General features: G+C 45.2%; 2 protein-coding genes across 4 annotated transcripts; both read right to left on the bottom strand.

Annotated features, from left to right (window-relative positions):
* Nucleotides 1–3182: 3182 nt before the first annotated feature.
* LOC133887416 (GDSL esterase/lipase At5g03610-like) lies at nucleotides 3183–16087 on the bottom strand. Of its 3 annotated transcripts, none has more exons than XR_009903555.1 (5): nucleotides 15604–16087; nucleotides 4526–4750; nucleotides 4114–4423; nucleotides 3773–4050; nucleotides 3183–3645 (listed from the first exon to the last, which is right to left on the bottom strand). XR_009903555.1 is itself a non-coding variant. In XM_062327363.1 (3 exons), exons 1-3 carry the CDS (start codon nucleotides 15632–15634, stop codon nucleotides 4269–4271), a joined length of 411 nt encoding a protein of 136 aa, XP_062183347.1. In that variant the 5' UTR covers nucleotides 15635–16087; the 3' UTR covers nucleotides 4060–4268. The 3 variants fall into 3 exon arrangements, 1 of the variants encoding a protein (XP_062183347.1); XR_009903556.1 differs by having other exon boundaries at nucleotides 4142–4423; XM_062327363.1 differs by lacking the exons at nucleotides 3183–3645; nucleotides 3773–4050 and having other exon boundaries at nucleotides 4060–4423.
* Nucleotides 16088–16829: 742 nt separating this feature from the next.
* Nucleotides 16830–19342, bottom strand: LOC133887432 (peroxidase 4-like). The gene is made up of 4 exons (XM_062327383.1): nucleotides 19036–19342; nucleotides 18703–18894; nucleotides 18425–18590; nucleotides 16830–17383 (listed from the first exon to the last, which is right to left on the bottom strand). The coding sequence occupies exons 1-4, from the start codon at nucleotides 19249–19251 to the stop codon at nucleotides 16992–16994; spliced, it is 966 nt and encodes a 321-aa protein (XP_062183367.1). The 5' UTR covers nucleotides 19252–19342; the 3' UTR covers nucleotides 16830–16991.
* Nucleotides 19343–21477: the final 2135 nt, after the last annotated feature.

Here is a 21477-nt window from a genome sequence, read left to right as displayed (position 1 = left end):
TGGTTTACTTGTGACATGATCTACATTATAAAAGTATTTATACTCATAAAAAAGTTCAAAATTTTCTGTGAGAAATTGTATTTGTTAAACCAAGTTAAATGCATAGTTTACTCTTTGCTAATTCAAAAATCATGAAACTAATTTTGTTAGTCTTCTTACATGATCCTATGTCTTTTAAAAATACATGAACTCATGAATTAGTTACTGTAACATGGATGATTGTGTAAATGTGTTGCGACTAGATTAATTCATAACTGACCTATCACACCTCAAAAATTAGTGAAACCACTTTCATTAGCTTATTTGTACTATGATTTACATAGAAAAAATAATAGTAGACATGAAAAAGTTAATTACAGTATTGTTTCTTAACATATTCACATTATGTTTGTGAACTTTGTAAAAAACATAGAGAAATTAATAAAACTCTAAATAAAGTGAAATCAATTTTAAAGATTTTCTTAAAATAATTTTTACACAAGAAAAATATATGTTTGCATGTTACAATTTTAAAGAGTCGCATGCTTCAATTTTTTTTTCAAACTTCCTCCCCATAGAATATGATGCAAATGACATTATTTTTGAAAAACATTTTCACAGAAGGTCTTAGAATTATGTCTATTTTTTTAAGATCTTTTTTTGAATTTTTTTATTTTTTATTTATTTTTTCGAATTTTTTGAATTCAAATTCGGTTACCGTTCGGTTTCTGAAACCGAACCGGACTGAGAAGGTCGGTAACCGCGATTTTTGAACGGTTATCATCGTATTTGTGAACCGTGATGCATGCTTCGCAGAAGCTGCATTAAACTCGCAGCATGTGAGCTTCCAACGGAAACCGAGGCCAATTTTGTTTACATAGATCTCTCGCTACACCAGCCTTAACATAATGCATGTGTTCAAGGGTAATACTCCCGGATCTATCAGCAATAATTCGAGGCTAAGCTATAACCATTCTCCCAAGTGAGGTTGGAACGAGCTAGCCATATATGCTTTTAAGCAGTGTTGTTCTTTGGTTTGTTATCGATATTATTTGTCTTCCATACCTACACGTCTAATATTTAATATCTCATTATTTGTTTTTCATATCTAGATATCCAATATTCGATTTCCATACATTTTAAAAATACATTCAATCTCTTATTATTTAATTTCCTTACATTTCAAAAATATACTCAATCTCAATTATTTGCCTTACATACTTAGACATTCAATATTTGCCTTCCATATATTTATCGTCGGGTTTCTGTACGTCGCCTCCCGCACTTTGGCTACAGCACCGGGTTTCTCCAGAGGGTGCGTCGCCGTTTGCACGTCGCCTCCAGAGGTGTGTTACGCTATATTCTTTTACTTCTTCGGATTGCTATATACTGAATTAATTTCACGTGTATGAAACACGTGTGCAGTTGCTAGTGCTTTTAAGCATGGTTGTTCTTTGATTTGTTATTGGCGTTAACTTGGTACATGCAAAAAAAAAAAGGGGAGGGTGCTACTAGTATATGCCAAGCGCCTGCACCGGCTACTTGTGGGTGTGAGACTACCCCTCGGCACACCGATGCATCAGCAAGTCCGGGTTCCACTCCAAGCGAAGCCGAATTTCTCTTTGTGGAATGAACAAGGATTGGGGAGAGACTTATCTGCCGTGGAGGTAGGCCGGCTCCGCAAGGCCAATGGAGAGCGTGTTGGTTGGCTGCGGAGGTTGGCGGCTCAGGCTGGGCTAGGCAGAGGAGTGGCCGGTTCGAGGAGAGGAAGAAGATATACAGTAGCATGATGAGGCTGGGCTGCGCCCCCCCTGAGCACCTGGGCCACCACGCGCCAGGCCAGGACGCGCCTGGCTGGGCCGCTCGCCCATGGCTGGCCCACAAGGAGCACCAAGAGCGATTTTTCATTATATTTTTTAATTTAAAAATTACAAAACTATATGACTATTTGAGAAATTTGCAAAATTAGGCTCCTCTCGCTCGTTTATTCGGCGTGGAGAACTTCCCGCCTATCAAATGGACGGGAAGTTTTAAATTACAAAAATGGCATGTTCCAATTCTCTCAACCTTTAAAACACTACCAAAATAGTTATGACAAACTCTGAAAAAAACTATGATGCAGAGGATGCTAAAAAGGAATATGATTTCGTTTGAGAGAGACTGTGATGATACTTGAGAAGGATGCATCGTTGCAGGTCCAATCACGTGGAATAGAGTTGTATAGATAGCAGTGTCGCGTGCAGGCGGTGAGTCTGATGTCAAGCCAGGCTTGTCTAGCAGCTCTCGTTGAGTGGTAAATGTGAGGAACCAGCGACTTAACAAAACAATACTTGAATTTAATTAGCCAAATAATTTGTTCATACTAATTAAACATGGTAATTTAATTAATTATTTATAGGTTAAATGGAGAAGGTAAATTCTACATATGGCCCACCTGCCATAGATATACAATTTTGAGTTCTTCTAGAATCACCTTGGATATGGATGAGTATAGTAATTTAAATATTTTAACTTGGAGGCGCACATGTATGCCACACATGAGAAAACGTAATTTTGTTGTATGGATAAACTCAAGCCAGCACATGGTTACTTTCATTGTATTTATCTTCCACGTAACAGCACCCACAATAAATAAACCAGCTCCTAGCTTTGCCATCATTTATTAAATAAGATGAGACACTTCCTTGTGTGACCCATTGATACTGAGGTATATCCAAACATGATAAACACTATGCGCCAAAACCAGCAGCACATCAACTGGTTGCTTTTACTTCTGTCCAAATCAATTGACGCACATAGAATACTCAATTTTTATTGGTTGGTGCTGAGTCCACCGATTAAATAGAATCCCTGACTCATGGGGCCATCAGAGAATGTTTGTTTCTTTTTTTGTTGGCGCACAAAGCTTCAACTGGAGTAGCGGCCAATCAAAGTCACTGGATCATGATGACTTTTTGTAGCGGCCAAGTTACTCTCTTTTATTAGGTTGATTTGACATTAATTTACTTCGTACATTGTAGATGGATCGTGGCTGGATAAATGGTTCTCGTACGAACCAAGGGTACCTTAATGGATCTGCTGTGTGTATCACATACTGTTGTGTGTATTTTATTGTTGATATGTCAGTTACATTCAGTAATATATGGATTCTATACTGTATATATGAATATACATACGATTTTAGAAATACAACCATTGGCCTCTATTATATAGTACAGACGGTCACGAATAGCTTTGAACAAGATCCGATCAGACTTTAAATAATGATGAAAGGTACATACTAGAAAGCGTGTCATGTCCAAAACATTTTTGGCCAGAGAGATCGAGTATAAGCCTAAATAACCTAATTAAAATAGACTCGATCTTAACTAATGGAAAACCTAGCTAATTAACAAGAGCACTCATGCGTGGTACGTAGCTAATAGCTACCAAGAAGAGATGCCAAGAAAACCTTGATGGGTCCTTCCGGGAGCTCCATTACGGCCATCCAGGCGGCCTGCATCGGATGTATGTAGTCCCAGTAGAATGACTTGTTCGGGTTAGAGCATAGGGTGTACTGCGCGTTGCCGTTGCGGTCATCTTGCCCACCGTAGCCGTTTGGGTCGGAGGTATCGCAGCACGGCGTGTACTTGTGCTTGTGCTTGAACTGATTCAACAGCGTCGAGCCTGGAAACCAGAACAAAAAAGTAAAAATAACAACCGTTCCATCATGTACAGGTGGATCCGATTAACAACGGATGCATTGTCATGCATCTAAGAATATAAAGCATGCATGTATGTAGTACGTACGTACCGGAGTTGGGTTGCACGAGGTTGCTGAATATGGTGTAGAGGTCTGAGCACGAGTGCGATTTCTGATTTATCCAACTTCTCTTTGAGAGCCGTGTTGTGCATGTTGGCGAGCATGTTGTCGTGGCTCTCACAATGGTTGTAGTTGTTAGACCAGGACTGCCACAGCGTGCAGCCAAGAAGGGGCAGCGAGTTCACCAGCACCTTGCCCACACCCAGCTTATGTAGTCCCCTCACGCCGTCGAGGATCTCGTTTGTCATGTTTCCGCTCAAGGCGATCATCTGCATGCATGAATTAATACAAGCAAAAAGCAGCAGAATTATTTAACATCAGCTAGCACCCACCGCGTGCACTTGTTGAATTAATAAATACTCATGTCGTCGGAGCTGTTCGTGTGGTCGACGTGTGCATAGTCATAGCCGACGGAGATGGCGACGAGCGCTACCGAGTCCTCAAGGTCCTCTTCCTCGATGATTCCGTGGGTCACTAGCCTCCTGAATTAATCGATCTGCCTGCCGAGCGAAGGCACCTCCGGCGACCCCTTGTCATACATGCCGGAGCCGGCCACGGCAAAGTTCACGCCAAATGGGTCAGCATCGTTCCGCTTCCGAGACCTGTTCGGCGGAGAGGACTCGTCGCGCCCCAGAATCTTTGCTGTAAATTAATAACGACCCATGCAAGCAGTGACATGCATGAATAATTAATCTTTAATTCTGCTTCAGTAAGGCAGGATCTGCATGAGCTTAGCTTAATTACCGAGGAAATCTGACTGTATTAGGCCGTCAGAGAAGCGCCCGGCTGCACGGTTGCCGTGGGCCGAGTCTGAGCTGTTGTACGGGTAGTACCATTCACGCGACATCAGGCTCTTTTGTGATGTCGGCAGGTGGTTGCCGGTGTCGGCGAAGGAGTCACCGAACACGAATAGCTTATAGTTCCACCGCTGGACGGAGGGCCCCTGGCGCCGGGACTTCACATGAGCACCTGCATGCTAGCAACCATGATAAAGCTAGCCGATTGATATAGCGAGAACAATGCAGAAATCTAGCGACGAGAAAATTAAACCCACGGCTTAGAACGAGGAGGAAGCATATGGCAAAAGGAATAATCTTCATGGTCGCTAGCTTGCAAGCACATGAGAAGGAAACCGTACGTGGATGCGAGGGGACCTGAATATGTAAATATGGCTACACCCTCCGTTGCTATTTATAGATAGATATTGGCAGCTATTCTATAACGTCAGGCTTTGACTTTTGCATGGTACTGTGCTAGCATGCATGCGTACGTGACGTGTGACTATACGAATACGTGGCTAGCTGGCCGGGGTAATCAATCTGTTTGAAAACAGAATACGATTTATCTCTAAGCGGTACGTATGCATAATTGTGAAGAGCCAGCACTGCGTACGTGAAGGGCTTTAGAATCTCAGCATGCATGGTTAGAGGGAGGCGTAACATAATAAAACTCAGTCGTCCGGGCTAATCTATTGCTACTTAAAATGTACCAAAAGAGTCCCGCGCTGGACTCATGAGTCCTACGCGCTCCCACGCCTTCATGCGCCCTCCCGCATGGATCCCGCGTCCTCCCGCGTGCTTTGAGTCTCGCACCCACGTGGTGAGTCCTGTCTTTTTTTCAAATCTAATCATCGAGTAAAATATGATCAGTTGTAAATTGTTAGATATATAGGCTTAGCCCAATATATTTAAGGAAATTTCAAATAAATCTCAAAGGGCCAACAAGTGGAGTTGGGTGTGTATTTTTAGTCCCACCTTGTTAGTGGAGGTGGAGGGGGATCAACTAATAAGAAATTGTCTCATCCACCCACTTAGCATGTGTGGATGAGATGATTAAGAGAATACACGCGCGCTAGCTTGCCTCGCCGAGGCCGAGGGAGCACTGCATCCTGCGTGAATGGTCCGCCGAAATCGGGTCCAGTTGCTTGCGCAGGTGCGGCCTCTTTTGCAGTTTTATTCTTTTGCTGCATGGGCAAACAGATAAATATGTAGGAATGGTGTCGGTTAAGAATCTTATCGTGGCACATAATAGAGTCTGATAGTGGCGCGTCTCAACCGCGCAATTCTCCCTCTATATATGTATCTGCCAGCCGCCGCCACAAAGAACATACACGCATTAGGGTTTTACCTATTTTCTCTCTGTTGTGCCATCGCACATAGTCTACTCCATCCCGTTGTGCCAGCGTGCACCGACGAACGGTAGAGTAGGTCTCCGGAACCCGTCACTCTTGGGATCCTGCACTGGGAGAGGGCGAGTAAGGTTTTTGGGAAGCGCTCGGCGCGACTGCTCACGATCTGCTTGCTCTACATCATCGCGATCTATTTCGACTACTTCTTCTTCTTCATCGTCTAGTGAATTGACATAACGGGGGCATCTACATCTCACGCTGCCATCGAGTACGTACATCGCGATATATATTAGATACCTAGTCGAAGCTTGTCAGGCTTGTCAAAACCTTGTCGAGGATCGACGAATCTAGTCGGAATTCTTCTCGAAAAGCTAGTCGGGTGTAGTCGGGGCTCATCGGAGCTTGTTATTTGCATATGTTCCTGTTCTTGATTCTACCACTCTTCACACACGACGGGCAAAGGTGGGAATCATAGATTTCCAATGAGGCTTCATAGACTTCCCCCTAGTCTCAGGAGAACACGGACCCAAAGTTGACAGAGGAGTAATTCTTCAAGATAAGGATTTGTCATTCTCTAATTTAAGAACACATCAAGGAAGCAAGCGTCGTTGACTTAGATTGTACCTACTACCTTTAACATGGGGAGGTTAATGTCTGGATTTATGACTCCTTGGTGAGCGCCTTTGCGGCACCTACTGCCAGGTGTGCGGCTTCACAAGATGGGCCACAGATGTGAGTCGAAGTGACTCTTGATGCAGTCTGTCGGAAGATCTATTTTTTATTTAGCATCTCCCAGATATTAGGATGCCCAGCTAGTCTTGGCCGCTCACTCTTCGGGCCGAAGACTGGAACGACACTCGTAGTGTTTGACTCAACGGGTGCCTTCGCCTTGTTGCCATTTTCGGCCAACTTACTTGAAGACCTGAATCGTCTAGTGTTGTCAACGGAGCCTGCATTCTTGTACATCTACATGATGTGTGGTACTTTCTTGAACTCAAGCTTGGTAGCCGCGACGGCATCGCCAAGCGAGTTGAACGTCTTCGGGTCGTGTCTTGATACGTCGACCAACCAGTGTTGTTGCATGCTGTGAATGCACATTTGCACAGCATCTTCTGGATACATATCTCTTGTGAAACGGACATTGTTGTTTCTAAAGTGGATGATGTAGTCTTCAATCTTCTCATCATGCATTTGCTTAATTTGGGACAACTCTAGCGAGATGTCCTTCCTCATGGTGATGAATTTTGATTTTAATAAATCCTTCATAGCGATCCAACTAGGCACCGAACCCGCAGGTAGACGGCTATACCAGCGGAAGGCAGCTCCGGTCAAGGAATCTGAGAACTGACGTAGTAGCAATGACGGGTTGTTTGCGGAGTCTCCACACACCGACTCGAAGTAGACGAGGTGCTCGGTGGCATCATCGGTCTAGTTGCTTGCGCAATGCAGCCTCCTTTCGCAATTTTATTCTTTTGCTGCATGGGCAAACAGATAAATATATGAAAATGGTGTCGGTTAAGAATCTTATCGTGGCACGTAATAGAGTCCGATCATGGCGCATCTCAACCGTGTGATTCTCCCTCTATATATATCTGCCACCCGCCGCTGCAAAGAACATACATGCATTAGGGTTTTGCCTATTTTCTCTCTGTTGCACCGTCACACGTAGTCTACTCCATCCCGCTACGCCGGCATGCACCGATGAATGGCAGAGCAGGTCTTCGGAACCCGTCGCTCTTGGGATCCTGCACCGGGAGAGGGCGAATAAGGTTTTTGGGAAGCGCTCAACACGACTGCTCACAATCTACTTGCTCTACATCATCGCGATCTACTTCGACTATTTCATCTTCATCATACTGAATCGACATCACGAAGGCCTCTGCATCTCATGCTTCCATCGAGTATGTACATCACGATCTATATTAGATACCTGGTTGGAGCTTGTCGGGCTTGTCGAAACCTTGTCGGGGATCGTCGGATCTAATCGGAATTCTTCACAGAAAGCTAGTCGGGTCTAGTCGGGGCTCGTTGGAGCTAGTCGGAGCTTGTTATTTGCATATGTTCCTTTTCATGTTATATTTAGCAATTGAATTAAATTAAATCTAGAAGTGCTATTTATCTAACAATACAAAAAACCTTATTGTAGGCACTTTGATTTAACGATGGCTAGTTGCTGATGCACTGAGACCGAACAAGTTTACCGGTGTGCACTTTAAGTTTACCGGACATTGTTTAGAATACATTGACACAGTCTTTTACATATGAAAAAGGTTAAAAACATCAAACAAATGCACATCACACATTGTTCAGAACACATAAACCTAACTAGCTAAACGCAATCCCTAGCTATACATCATTGGTCGATCGATGCCATATTCCAAAAGGATGAAATGATTGACATCATGCGACGCTGTCTTCCAAAAAGACGAAAAGTGATCGACAAACTTAGGTCGATCGGCGCTGTCTTTCAAAAAGATGAGATGATATACATCATCTCAACATCCTACGTTTTCAGCATAATATCAACCCAAGCATCATCTTCAATGAGCAGCTCATAGTCATCTGGATCTCTGGCTGCAACTTGACTATCTCACGCATGAGCCAAAACCAGACAGCATTGCTACCAAACAACCACCCATGGTTTAGCAAGAAATGTGCGTTCAAGCCTATCTTGCAGTTGACGAAAATATCTCTATTGTGACCAACAACAATGAAGAAATTTGCAACCGGAAGAATAGAGATGAGAACGTGGTTGACAACATACACAGGGTTGACGGAGGGGGCCTTCATAGCAGCGAAGAAGATGAAGTCCACCCAGCTAAAGTCGATGCCAGGCATCCACGCCGTTGAAGTCGCCATAGGGACAACCTCATCCTGCCACCTCCTGATTGCCGTGAACTGCACCATGTAGATCTACGATGGAAACAAGGCTCTGCCATCAGTTACAAACCCTAACTAAACATCGATGGGAAGCATATGATACTCACCTCGGTGCAGTGAAAGGGATTCGGCCTCCGGCAAGATTTCGCTTCTCCGACGCAGATGCATAGTGAGGACTTCTCAGTGCAGTGGAGAACACTTGGATATGGCGAGTAAGGAAGAACACTCTTTCTCGCTTTATATTGAGGGGAGACGAGGGGTTGTGTGTGTGGAAAGCCAAAAGAGTCTGGGAAGATGAGCGGGTTGTGTGTGTGTGTGCGAAGGCAAAAGACACAGGGGAGACGAGCGGTCAAATTTGAAACCATTCGTGGGTCTTTAAATACGGACGGTTTTCATAAAATACATCTGTGTCTATCATCCAGACATAGACGGATCTTACAAGAAACCGTTTGTGATAATATCACAGACGGTTTTTGTGTAACACCATCTGTGTATGTATGATAGTAACAGATGAATTTCTAAAAATCGTCTGTGAGTTCAGACACACCCAAACGGTGGACCTGTTACAGACTCGTCTGTCTTAACAACCGTATGAGAGTATTTTATCAGTGATATGTCCTAACAAAACATCTGTGACACACCGTCTGTTTTCACTGATTCTGTGACAGTGAGTGATGAAGGCTTTACAAATAAAACAAAGTCCCACCTACAGGACTATGCATCCATGCATACACACGTGCAGCTTTGTGTACGAGTCAAAGAAGGCAATGATCAGTTTGCTTCTTCAATCTGTTGGCTGTCAACTTGAGCCATTAAGGCCTTGACTAGACACCTGAATGTTACTGAATAAAGCAGCTCAGCAGCTCAGCGCCCCCGGCTTGCTGTACGGCTATTAGGCAAGCTTGCATGTCCATTGACTCGTTTAACCCAGGAACTCTACTTGCAAGCATGTGCCAAGTATACTCATCCACACCATGAGACGAACCAGCACTCGACTAAGTGTCATGCTGATGATTTCAGAAGTTTACAACAGGAGAAATCTCCTATGTGTCAGCATGAGCACAACCCTACTGCTCACATACATTCGTGTTTCCGCACCTTCAAGGCGGTGTACCATTTGAAGTCTCCTTTTCTCCCTGACCAATGAGGCTGGCACTTTCCCTCTTCCATGACTGACAAGGTTGGAATTTCTTTGTTCGCGACCGACGAGGACGAACACTTTTCAAGATTTCATTATGGGATCCGCACGACGAGGCCGGATGTCTTTTTGCTAGAGGCCGATGAGACTCTGGCACTCCACATTTTATGCATTGTGTTTATGCATACTTAGAGACAACTCTTATTTTGAAAACAATGACCATTAAGTGCGGCTTAATCAAAGTTGCTTTGCAGCCCAACACTATGGATGTAATTAACTGGCAGCCTCACAAGGCCATAGGAACCAAGAGCCGTACAATCGTCAGTGTCAAATGTACTTGGCGTAATGTAAAGCGTGGGAAACTGTACTTTGTAATTCAATGATGAATTAATAAAGCATTGTTTCCCTCGTACTTTGTCTTTGTGTATTTATGTTGTATATAGTATACTGGCATACTCGCACTTATCTAAAATCTAAGTCGTAAAGCAACTCCTTCAAGGAGAGTTTCTCGTTCGCGAAACAAAATGGCGCGCCTGGTGGGACTTGGTTCTCCTCCCATCTTGTTGCGTTGCGCTGGTCATCAAGATGGTCTCTCGAGTCTCTAAGTGCTGCTTGCGAAGAGGTTGTCGGAAAAGTACTAATCAAGAGATGCTGTTGTTGCAGGTGGATTCATCCCTGCCCGTGACTCAATTCCCATGACCCTCCAGTTCGGAGCGTTTCCACCCGTGGTCTTCTTCAAGCACGAGGGCGAAGTCTACTCGAAGATGACGCAAGAGATCACTCAAGCTCACACGATGAAGAAGTCTCAGAAGAGAGATTTTGCACTGATCAAAGAAGAACGCCGCAATGTTATCATTGAGGCTAACGCTATGCTAGAGGGAACCGCCCTCATTAAGAAAACTGAAACCGAGTTGGTAGTAGCTTTAGATACAGTTTGCGAGAGCTTGCGTCAAAGCACTGCCCTCGCCCATCAAGCCGGATGACCACATGCACGTCGGAACTGCTGGCGGACGATCGTCAAGACCAAGAGGCTCCAACACGGATTTCCTCTCGTCTCACCTCACTCACTACTCCAGAAGAGGAAGCGGCTCCAAGTGAAGCCATTCCTAACACATGGACATATCATGCGTCGTGAGCTGGGCTCCCTGCCCGATAAGCTATTATTGAAGAATTTCTATCTCAATGCCTTGGAAGGAGGCGTAGACTCTACAACCCCACTCTAGCTGGCTTCCAGTACTAGGTGCCTTGTTTCCACGTCAGCGTGATGTCCAACCCATCTACATCTAACCACAACATGAACCAGTTCGCCGTGCTTCTGAGTGAAGTGCCGGCGCCTCGTCCTGATGAACCGCAAAGACAGCTACAACAACTTAGAGACCAAATGAATGGTATCGAGAGACAACTTCGAATTAGCACTACAACAGAGACTCCACGGACTGGGGGCAATCCCCGTCCTACAAATCGTTATGAACATCAAGATCGTCACGTCGAAGCTCCTCGACAAAGAGGTCCTCCGTCTTCGTCCTATCAGCCACACCAAACGCGGTGACCTACTAGGTGGGATCAAGAATCACGTCATCAGGATTATTCATATCCGAGAAGGCCAAAAGGCATGACTAGAGGCTCCCCTATGACGCGGCTTCTTCCTATCATGAGGCCCTGAGGCGTGAGGCTCCTACACGACCGGCGCGTCGTCTTGCTTCACCTACGAGATACCAAGCCTAGTATACTCTCAATGAGAATCAATGGAGGCGCGAGCGAAAGAAGAGAAACCGGCAAGCCTGGTTCCGCTAATTACAAGACCTCATGCTACGTCACGTTCAAGTTCGCGTCCGGGCAGATGGTCAAATACGCCCGAAAGACGGGAGAGTTAGCGTTCGAATAACCCGAACCTCGAACAAAACCTGAAATACAACTTTCTTTTAGGGCGCTTGGCCCCAAAACCATGACAAGTTCAAGACGTTGGCATCATCCCTGTTTCAACAGGGTCGGCCACGCAACAACAGAGGGTCGATCCACCTCAACCCTCCCTCATCATCGTAACTAAAGATAGTGAAAAGCCTATAGCGGAGGACGAACCTACAAATGTCCCCGAAGAGATTGCACCTCCATCTACTATTGCACCTCAGCAGCCTGTAGAGCCAGGCTCGGACGCTTCGTCGAATTACGATGCTACGTCCGAAAGTTTGAAGAAGTCTAATGACAGAGACGTCATAATGTGCGACACGATTAGTGTCGTCACACCCGAAGAATCAGACACCGACTAGGAACCTCTTCCCATCACACACGAGCTAGCGTACTCTTCTGAAGAGGAAATTATGCCGAATCCTGGAGGCCACTATCGGACTCTATTACGTGCCACGATAAGATTCTTAACCGACACCATTCCCACATATTTATCTGTTTACCCATGCACCAAAAGAATAAAACTGCAAAAGGAGGTCGCAACTGGACCCGATTTCGACGGACCATTCGCGCAGGATGCAGTGCTCCTTCGGCCCCGACGAGGCAAACGAGAGCGCGTGAGTTCTCCTAATCATCTCATCCACACATGCTAAGTGGGTGGATGAGATAATTTCTTATAAGTTGGTCTCCCCCACCTCCACTAACAAGGTGGGACTAAAAATACACACCCAGCTCCACTTGTTGATCTTTTGAGATTTATTTGGAATTTCCTTAAATATATTGGGCTAAGCCCATATATCTAATAGTTTACAACTGACCGTATTTTACACGATGATTAGCTTTGAAAATAGACTAGTTATGCGCGTTGCAACGAAAGCCATAAAAACTTCACTGAGAAAATCTTTAAAAAACCAAAATAACATGGGACTCATCACGTTGGTGCGCACGAAAAAAAAAAGACAGGACTCACCACATGGGTGCGGGACTCAAAGCACGTGGGAGGACGTAGGATTCATGCGGGAGGGCGCGTGAAGGCGTGGGAGCGCGCAGGACTCATGAGTCCGACGCGGGACACTTTTGGTACATTTTAAGTAGCAATAGATTAGTCCGGGCGACTGAGTTTTATTCTGTTACGCCTCCCACTAACCATGCATGCCGAGATTCTAAAGCCCTTCACGTACGCAGGGCTGGCTCTTCACAATTATGCATGCGTACCGCTTAGAGATAAATCATATTATGTTTTCAAACAGATTGATTACCCCGGCCAGCTAGCCGCGTATTCGTACAGCCACATGTCACGTACGTATTCATGCTAGCACAATACCATGCAAAACTAAAAGCCTGACGTTGTAGAATAGCCACCAATATCTATCTATAAATAGCAACAGAGGATGTAGCCATATTTACATATTCAACTCCCCTCGCAGCCACGTACGGTTTCCTCCTCATGTGCTTGCAAGCTAGCGACCATGAAGATTATTCATTTTGCTATATGCTTCCTCCTCGTTCTAAGCGGTGGGTTTAATTTTCTCGTCGTTAGATTTCTGCATTGTTCTCGCTATATCAATCAACTGGCTTTATCATGGTTGCTAGCATGCATGTGCTCATGTGGAGTCCCGGCGCTAGGGGCCCTCTGACCAGCGGCGGAACTATAAGCTCTTCGTGTTCGGTGACTCCTTCGCTGACATCGCAAAAGAGCCTGACGTCGCGTGAATGGTACTACCCGTACGGCAGCTCGAACTCAGCCCACGGCAACCGTGCAACCAGGCGCTTCTCCGATGGCCTAATACAGTCAGATTTCCTCGGTAATTAAGCTAAGCTCATGCAGATCCTGCCTTACTAAAGCAGAATTAAAGATTAATTATTCATGCATGTTGCTGCTTGCATGGGTCGTTATTAATTTGCAGTAAAGATTCTGGGACACGACGAGTCCCCTCTGCCGAACAGGCTTCGTGAGCGGAATGATGCTAGCCCGTTTGGCGTGAACTTTGCCGTGGCCGGCTCCGGCGTGTATGACAAGGGGTCGCCAGAGGTGCCTTCGCTCGGCAGGCAGATCGATCAATTCAGGAGGCTAGTGAGCCACGAAATCATTAAGGAAGAGGACCTTGAGGACTCGGTAGCGCTCATCGCCATCTCCGCCGGCTACGACTATGCACACGTCGACCACACGACCAGCTCCGACGACATGAGTATTTATTAATTCAACAAGTGCACGTGGTGGGTGCTCGTATTAATTCATGCATGCAGATGATCGCCTTGAGCGGAAACGTGACAGACGAGATCCTCGACGGCATGATGGAACTACAAAAGCTGGGTGTGGGCAAGGTGCTAGTGAACTCGCTGCCCCCGCTTGGCTGCACACCGTGGCAGTCCTGGTCCAACAACTACAGCCATTGCGAGAGCCACGGCAACATGCTCGCCAACATGCACAACACGGCTCTCAAAGAGAAGCTGGATAAATCAGAAATCGTCCTCGTGCTCGACCTCTACACCATCTTCAGCAACCTTGTGCAACCCAATTCCGGTACGTACGTACTACATACATGCATGCTTTATATTCTTAGATGCATGACAATGCATCTGTCGTTAATCGGATCCACCTTTACTTGATGGAACGGTTGTTATTTTTACTTTTTTTTGTTCTGGTTTCCAGGCTCGACGCTGTCGAATCAGTTCAAATAACAAGTACACGATGTGTTGCGATACCTCTGACCCGAATGGCTACTACGGGTAAGATGACCACAACAGCAACGCGCAGTACACCCTATGCTCTAACCCGAACAAGTCATTCTACTAGGACTACATACATCCGACGCAGGCCGCCTAGATGGCCATCATGGAGCTTCTGGAAGGACCCATCAAAGATTTCTCTGGCATCTCTTCTTGGTAGCTATTAGCTATTAGCTATGTAACACACATGAGCGCTCTTGTTAATTAGCTAGATTTTTTATTAGTTAAGATCGAGTCTATTTTAATTAGGTTATTTAGGCTTATACTCGATTTTTCTGGCAAAAACGTTTTGGACATGACACGTATGTACCTTTCATCATTATTTAAAATCTGATCGGATCTTGTCTAAAGCTATTCGTGACCGTCTGTACTATATAACAACCGAAATCAATGGACAGGGACAATCCTTGCGAGAACCCTCTGGATGAATTGGTGGCAGCCTGGCTTATGTGCAAGCACGACGGCGGTGCAAGCAAAACAATGAGAGAAACACATAGCAACCGGAGAGACGCCAGCCGTGCCATAAACAAGGCACAACGGCGAGTACAGGCGGCACGACGGCAAGGCTATCGTGACTCGCGGCCGGAGCCCGGGCTTCAATAGCGCATGGCCAGAACTTGAGACTTCAACGGCACACAGCTGGAGCCCGGTGCTTCAATAGCACACAGCCCGAGCTCAAGCGTCCATGGTGCACAACAGAGAGAGAACCGGCGGCCGGGCCGCGCATTGGCTACCACCTCCGATTTGGCTGTTCCAGGGATAGGGTCTGGGCCGATGGCGACACGGCCACAAGCACGGCGAGCACCACAGCTGGAACGGCGATGACACGAGCACAAGCGCAGAGAGCAACACAACACGAAGGCTGGGGACAAGCATCCAGAGCAGCAGCATAGCAACAAGCACGCACGCGCATGGCTCCCCGCCTTGGCCACCACCCGAGAGGTGGCCAGAGGACGAGCTGAACCGACGGTGGCACATAGCATCAACAGCGGCCAACCACCTATAGGAGAGGAGGAGGGGAGATCGCGGTCGGGGACTCACCAGAGAGGGCAGCAGAGGTTCGGCCGGCCATCGGCGCAGCACTATCGGTGACGGCGTGGGGATGAGGAAGACTGACGAGCTTGAGGGCGGCGGCGGCACAAGACCTGAACGGCGGTGACGGCTTGATGGTGCAGCATGGCTTCGCCGAGGCTCTCCAAAACTGATCCCCCTCGGGCACCCCCTGCCTCCTTTATAAGGAGCGGCCCAGGGTTCCCTCGAAGGAGATAAACGCTTGGCCGTCGAAGAGTCCGCGTGAAACACGATTATGGGCAGAGGGGATTCCGCCCAAATCCGCTAGAGATAGGAGGGGATTCAGTTGGGGATTTGACTCAATCCGACTCAAACCGGGTGGAGATAGATAAGGATTTGATTTGAACTCGTATGCGGCTTGGATAGAGAGGGGAGGCGGTCGGGAGCAAGGGCGGCACGCCCGTGTTCTGGCTGCTGGGGCTGCTGCGGCTCGAGGAAGAAGAGAAGCAAGGGGGCGCCGCCCCTTGGGCTGGCTCGGGCTGGAGAAGAAAAGAGGCTGGCACCCTGGGCCGGCTCAGCTGGGCCAACTGAAGAGAGGAGAAGAAGAAAGCGGGCTGGGCTGTTTTGGGCCAGAGAAGGAAAAGAAAGAAGTGGGGAAAAGAAAAAGAAAAGGCAACAGCCATGGGCCAGGCCGGCTGAGGGGTAAAGAGGAGCATGAGCTGGAGTTGGCTTGGGGCCAGCCTGGGCTCTTTTTTTCTTTTTTTTCTTCTTTTTCTCTCTCTTCTTTTTTCTCTTTATATATAATATATATATATATGGCGAGGCTATTCTACGCCTATGCGTAATTGCTATTCACACTGTGCATATCCCCCAGTTAAAATTCCAAACACTGTGATTTACAACCTATGGGGTGTGCGCAGACATAAACTATAGTTAGTATACCTGCAGAATATACATACAGTGTATCTATATATATATATACATATACGCCCGCTATGCATTCAAAATATAATAAATGTGAAACCGACACTTACGTCAAAATACTGTCGTACATGCGCAATCTTTGGAGCCTTACTTCTAACTCTTCGTATTCGAGCCCCGGCGCTGGCACAAGAGGCCCCTTTGTGACCACCTATACTGAAAATATATATATATATATATATATATATATATATATATATATATATATATATTTGTTTGCATTGCTGACGACACTTTTTTTTCTCGTGCAAAATATATTAGACATAAAAAAGGACTGTGAAGAGAACAATCGTTACATATTCATTATTTAAACAAACCGACATGTGAACTCATCGACACGACACAATGATTTCACAATTGTGGAAACAAAAAATGTAGAAGTTACAAACATGTTAAACGTGACTGATAAGGTCTCAGTAGATAGTACGCATTGCCTCTTAATTAATCCTTCTGCAGTTGTTCCTGATCTCCCCATTGGAGCCCGTCAGTGGCATAATGTCACCCATCTTGATCATGCCTGCCACAAAATCTGCGAAGAATGTGCTTTGGCTACTAACATATGATTGGACTTGTGCGTCGGTGGCTCCGCCATTGAAGAGCTCCTGATCAGAGTGTAGAAGCCCCTTCTTGCTGACAAGGTTCTTGTAGTAGTCGTTCTCAAAGACGGTTGGGGTTTGAAGATCCAGAGGCGCCAAGTTGTTGTCGCCTGAACCTGAGGTGCTAGGGCAACCTGATTGCCTTGTGCTTGCAAAGGCGCCATCGATGTTGGTGTCATTGTATACATGTGCTCTGAAGTTTGTGCAGCGTGCTTGACCTATCGTGTGAGAACCTGACAAAATTAAGAGGCAAAGCAACACATAAGAATATAAGTTAGATTTACAAAATGATAATTCAATACTACTTGCTTTGGGGGCATTGTTTTGGAAGCATTTACAAAATGATAATTCAATACTTGCTCTATTTTATGAAATTTCGATAAATATTGCTTGATGCAAAATCTGTGTGTCGATAGTCAGATCATTAAAATCTGCATCTAGATTATTCAGCTAGTGGAAGAACAGAAATAAACATGATCCAATATTCCAAACCATATATGGAACACATCAATGATTGGCCACTTTCGATCTTTTCACGAGAAGGTTGGTCACTTTACTTAATTAATTTAGAACACATGTTTGTATTAAAAAAGTATTCTCCAAATTTATAAGAAAGAAAAAAGGTATTTGATTCCAGACATGAAACGAAAGAAAAGGAACAATATGTGTGGCTGTAGTTAGCTCGTAATCTAGTTGCGGGGAGATGCCGAGCGATCGACTTTATATATGCATGCTTTTAGTATTTCGACGAATTTGAGATTTCTGATGGCAGACTGATCTTTCAATTACAGATAGTTCCTTGAAGCTGCCATTGTCATCGCCAGGTTTATAACATGCAAAAACTTACAGCTTTTGCAAATAACTTTCATTTTTTTCTTCCAGAAACCCAAACCAACAACCTGTGGGTTGTCTCTGTCACCTTTAGAAACTTTTTGTCATTCCATCGATAACCATCGTTTACCAACTCTCTTTGCTACGTGTTTGTTTAATAATCCAGACAAAGAGGGAAGTTTGTTTATTCTTTGAAAGTAACCACAAGCTCAAGTTAAATTCTGAAGCCAAAACCGAGCTATCAGTTCCGTTGGTGATAGTGTCTACCAGCTACCATCGAGAAACAGAGTGTGGAGTGGTTCTTTATTTGATATCTTTGTTATAATTTCCACAGTTGACTTTTGACGAAGTTGATCACTACAAGTTTATTTGGGGAACATGATAATTAATCAGTTTGTTAATGCGTGCAGTGGGAATGTTATTTTGCATGTAGTAGTATGTACCAGAGAGGGCAACCATGTCCGTTTGGGAGAGGCCTTGCGCGGCGAAGAGGGAGGTGAGGTTGGCGAGTCCGGACGTCGGCGGGGGGATATTGTTGTTGGCGCCGTTGAAGCTCGCCGTCCTCGAGTCCCTCCTCCCGACTTTCACGTCCCAGCTCGGCCCGCCCAGCTGCACCATGCACGTACGTTAATTATGTACTGCTGTTTCAGACTTTCAGCTGTTAAGAGCAGCAGCATATATATATATATATATATATGTTACTGCCACTACAGGTACTTACGATGACGACGCTGTCCCTGGCTGCGATGGCGAGGATGTCGGCGCAGGAGACGACGCTGGGGCACACCCTCTCGACGGCGGACTTGATGGCGTCGATGACCTCGAAGCCTCTGACGGACCCGTTGTTGGGCGTCGCCATCTTCTCGCCCTGGAAGCTCGGTGTGTCATCCAGCAGCAACGACGCGTCGCACCCCTGCATATGCATGAGCACACATCCACAAAACTAATTAACAAGTTCATCGCCACCACCAGAGTATATATATAACACTTGCATATTAATATTAATCTCTGGTTAAGTATATTAGTCAGGTTAATTGATCATTGTGGTCCGTACTTGGACGAAACAGTCGTGGAAGAAGAGGCGGACGATGGATGCGCCCATGCGCTGCTCCATGGCGATTGCCGACTGCACCACCGGTTTGACGGCGTCGAACACGCCGGGGCACGAGTAGGAGTAGAAATCCGTGGAGAGCTGCGCCGACGAGGTGCCGGCGAGCACGAGGAGAGCGATGATGGTACCTCTGCATGTTGCAGCTGATGGTCGAGCCATTATCGATCGGTGGATGCTATACTCCAATTCCTATTCCGCAGCAAGATATATGTGCAGATTGCTGCTGCCTGTCTTGCCTTGAGCTAGCTGCTGGGACATGGATATATTTATAGCAGAAAGCCCTGGAGTTGGTATGTATAAACTATAGTAGCGCACACACCATACGCATCAGATATAATTAGATTACATCATGTATATATGATCCTCACCTACTCTGCTGGACTTCGAGTTGAAAAGGCAAATCAAAGGGCGTTGGCCGCACACACAGCACAGGAATGAATCCCGCGTTTCACACAGGCCAGGCCTCGCCTAGCTACAGAACATATTCTACGTACGTACGTACGTACGTGCCTTTGTTGGAACGAATTGAAGCAACAGATCGAGCAGAGAAGTTGAAGCCTGGTCTGGTTGCAATCATGCATATATTCCGGCCGGCCGTCTGTGACTTTGTAAGAGTGACATATATATTATGGACTGTAGCATAATGCGTGCACATCGGACATCACTGTAGACTGCTGTTGACGACTGTAGTCTAGGACAGCGTGCAGAATGCAGATAGCAGTTCGACTGGGGTCCGTTCTGGTGACTGAGACCAAGCGCTAGGACCACACCAAAAAAAAAAATTAAAGCACCAATTTTCTTGGGGACGGTTAAGCAAAGCAGCCATGCATATGTTCCTGCTAGTGCATGCTACCTGTCTATGTTTCCGCCAACAATTTCTGGATGCGTTCCCCGTAATATAATTCTGGTAATCTGACCAAATTTTCCTGCAACAGTCTCTTACAGCACACATATGTCATGGTTTCACTACAATCCTGCAAGTATCAGCATGGCATGATCCTGCCATCCGATCCGCTTGGTTTAGGGTTATTGCATATTTGCAATTTACAAATGGTCGAGCTTCACGGGGAGAAGAATTTTCAATTCTCTTACTGGCCTGGAAGCATTCTGGTCATCCACATCATGTATAGATACTGCAAACATGCATGGACCATATATGGTCAAATTTGTATGGCAGTGACTAGTCAACTATAAAGTCTCATTTCAAGTTTACAGTCTAAAATCGTCATGGTTTGCTATCGCCATTTGTCTGCCACAATATACATGAGCAGGAGTCAACAGTCTCCAGTCTGAGGAGGATATTTTGCTTCAAAGTTAGGTTGTTTTGAGTAGGATAGGGCATGTACATCCACAAGCCCAGAGCAGTTCAACCTGTGAAGTTCCTACCATGCCTGGACCAGAACACTGCTCCTATCTATCTATCTATCTGTTAGTGTATTTAAATTATACTATGTGGATTGGCGAGCCTACTCCATGTCTATTTTTTGTTGGATAGAGTATGACAAAAGAAGACTAAAAAAATTAGGTTCATCAAATCTGGGCATCTCAATATTGATTTATGAATTTATCAATATGTAACACATTCATTTAATTATAGGAAAAACGGTGGTACTTTCATGTATGCACATAATTTTAACATGTAGAGGACAGTAATATGAACCTAACAAAAAAAAATTCATATTTTTTTGAGTTTTAGATATTTTTCTATGTATTTTAGATTATTTTAACTAATTTATCAACATGCGTATATGTATATATACATATACAAACCTATAAGTATATATATATATACACACATATACATATATACATACATCTAAAACTATATCTAACCTTGATTCTAAAACTATATGTATATTCTAACCTATGTCTAGTGACTATCCTACCATATTTGTAAAAAAAATCTACATCTAACATATGTCAAAACCTAGCATTATTGGTTATCCTACCGAGTTTGTAAAAAAAAATTAGAGAAAAAACATAGCTCTTTTCTCCAGCAGAGCTTTGGCGCAAAATTTCCCCTCCCATTCCATCTCCTCTCCTCTCCTCTCCTCCCTCCCCCTCGGCTCAACTGGAAGAGAATAGTGTGCTGACGTCGATAGGGCAGTGCTGAATTATATATTTAAAAGGTCTTATCCGTTCAATAGGCAAGATCTCGCCCATCGTTGTAGCACACGAAGATCTTGCCCGTTCACTGAGCAAGATAAAGTTCTTATCTGTTCAGCGGACGAGATCAAATTCTCACTTAATAAACGGGCAAGACATTGCTGCAACCATTTATTTAATGCACTAATCGTTGGAACCCACTTGATCTCGCTCGTTCAACAAAGAGCGAGATCTTATCCTCGCCCGATGAACCGGTAACAGTAACCTATAACTGATATT

This window comes from Phragmites australis, chromosome 12 (genome assembly GCF_958298935.1).
Source record: "Phragmites australis chromosome 12, lpPhrAust1.1, whole genome shotgun sequence".
NCBI classification, from domain to species: Eukaryota; Viridiplantae; Streptophyta; class Magnoliopsida; order Poales; family Poaceae; genus Phragmites; species Phragmites australis.
This window is presented reverse-complemented; position numbering and strand designations above follow the sequence as displayed.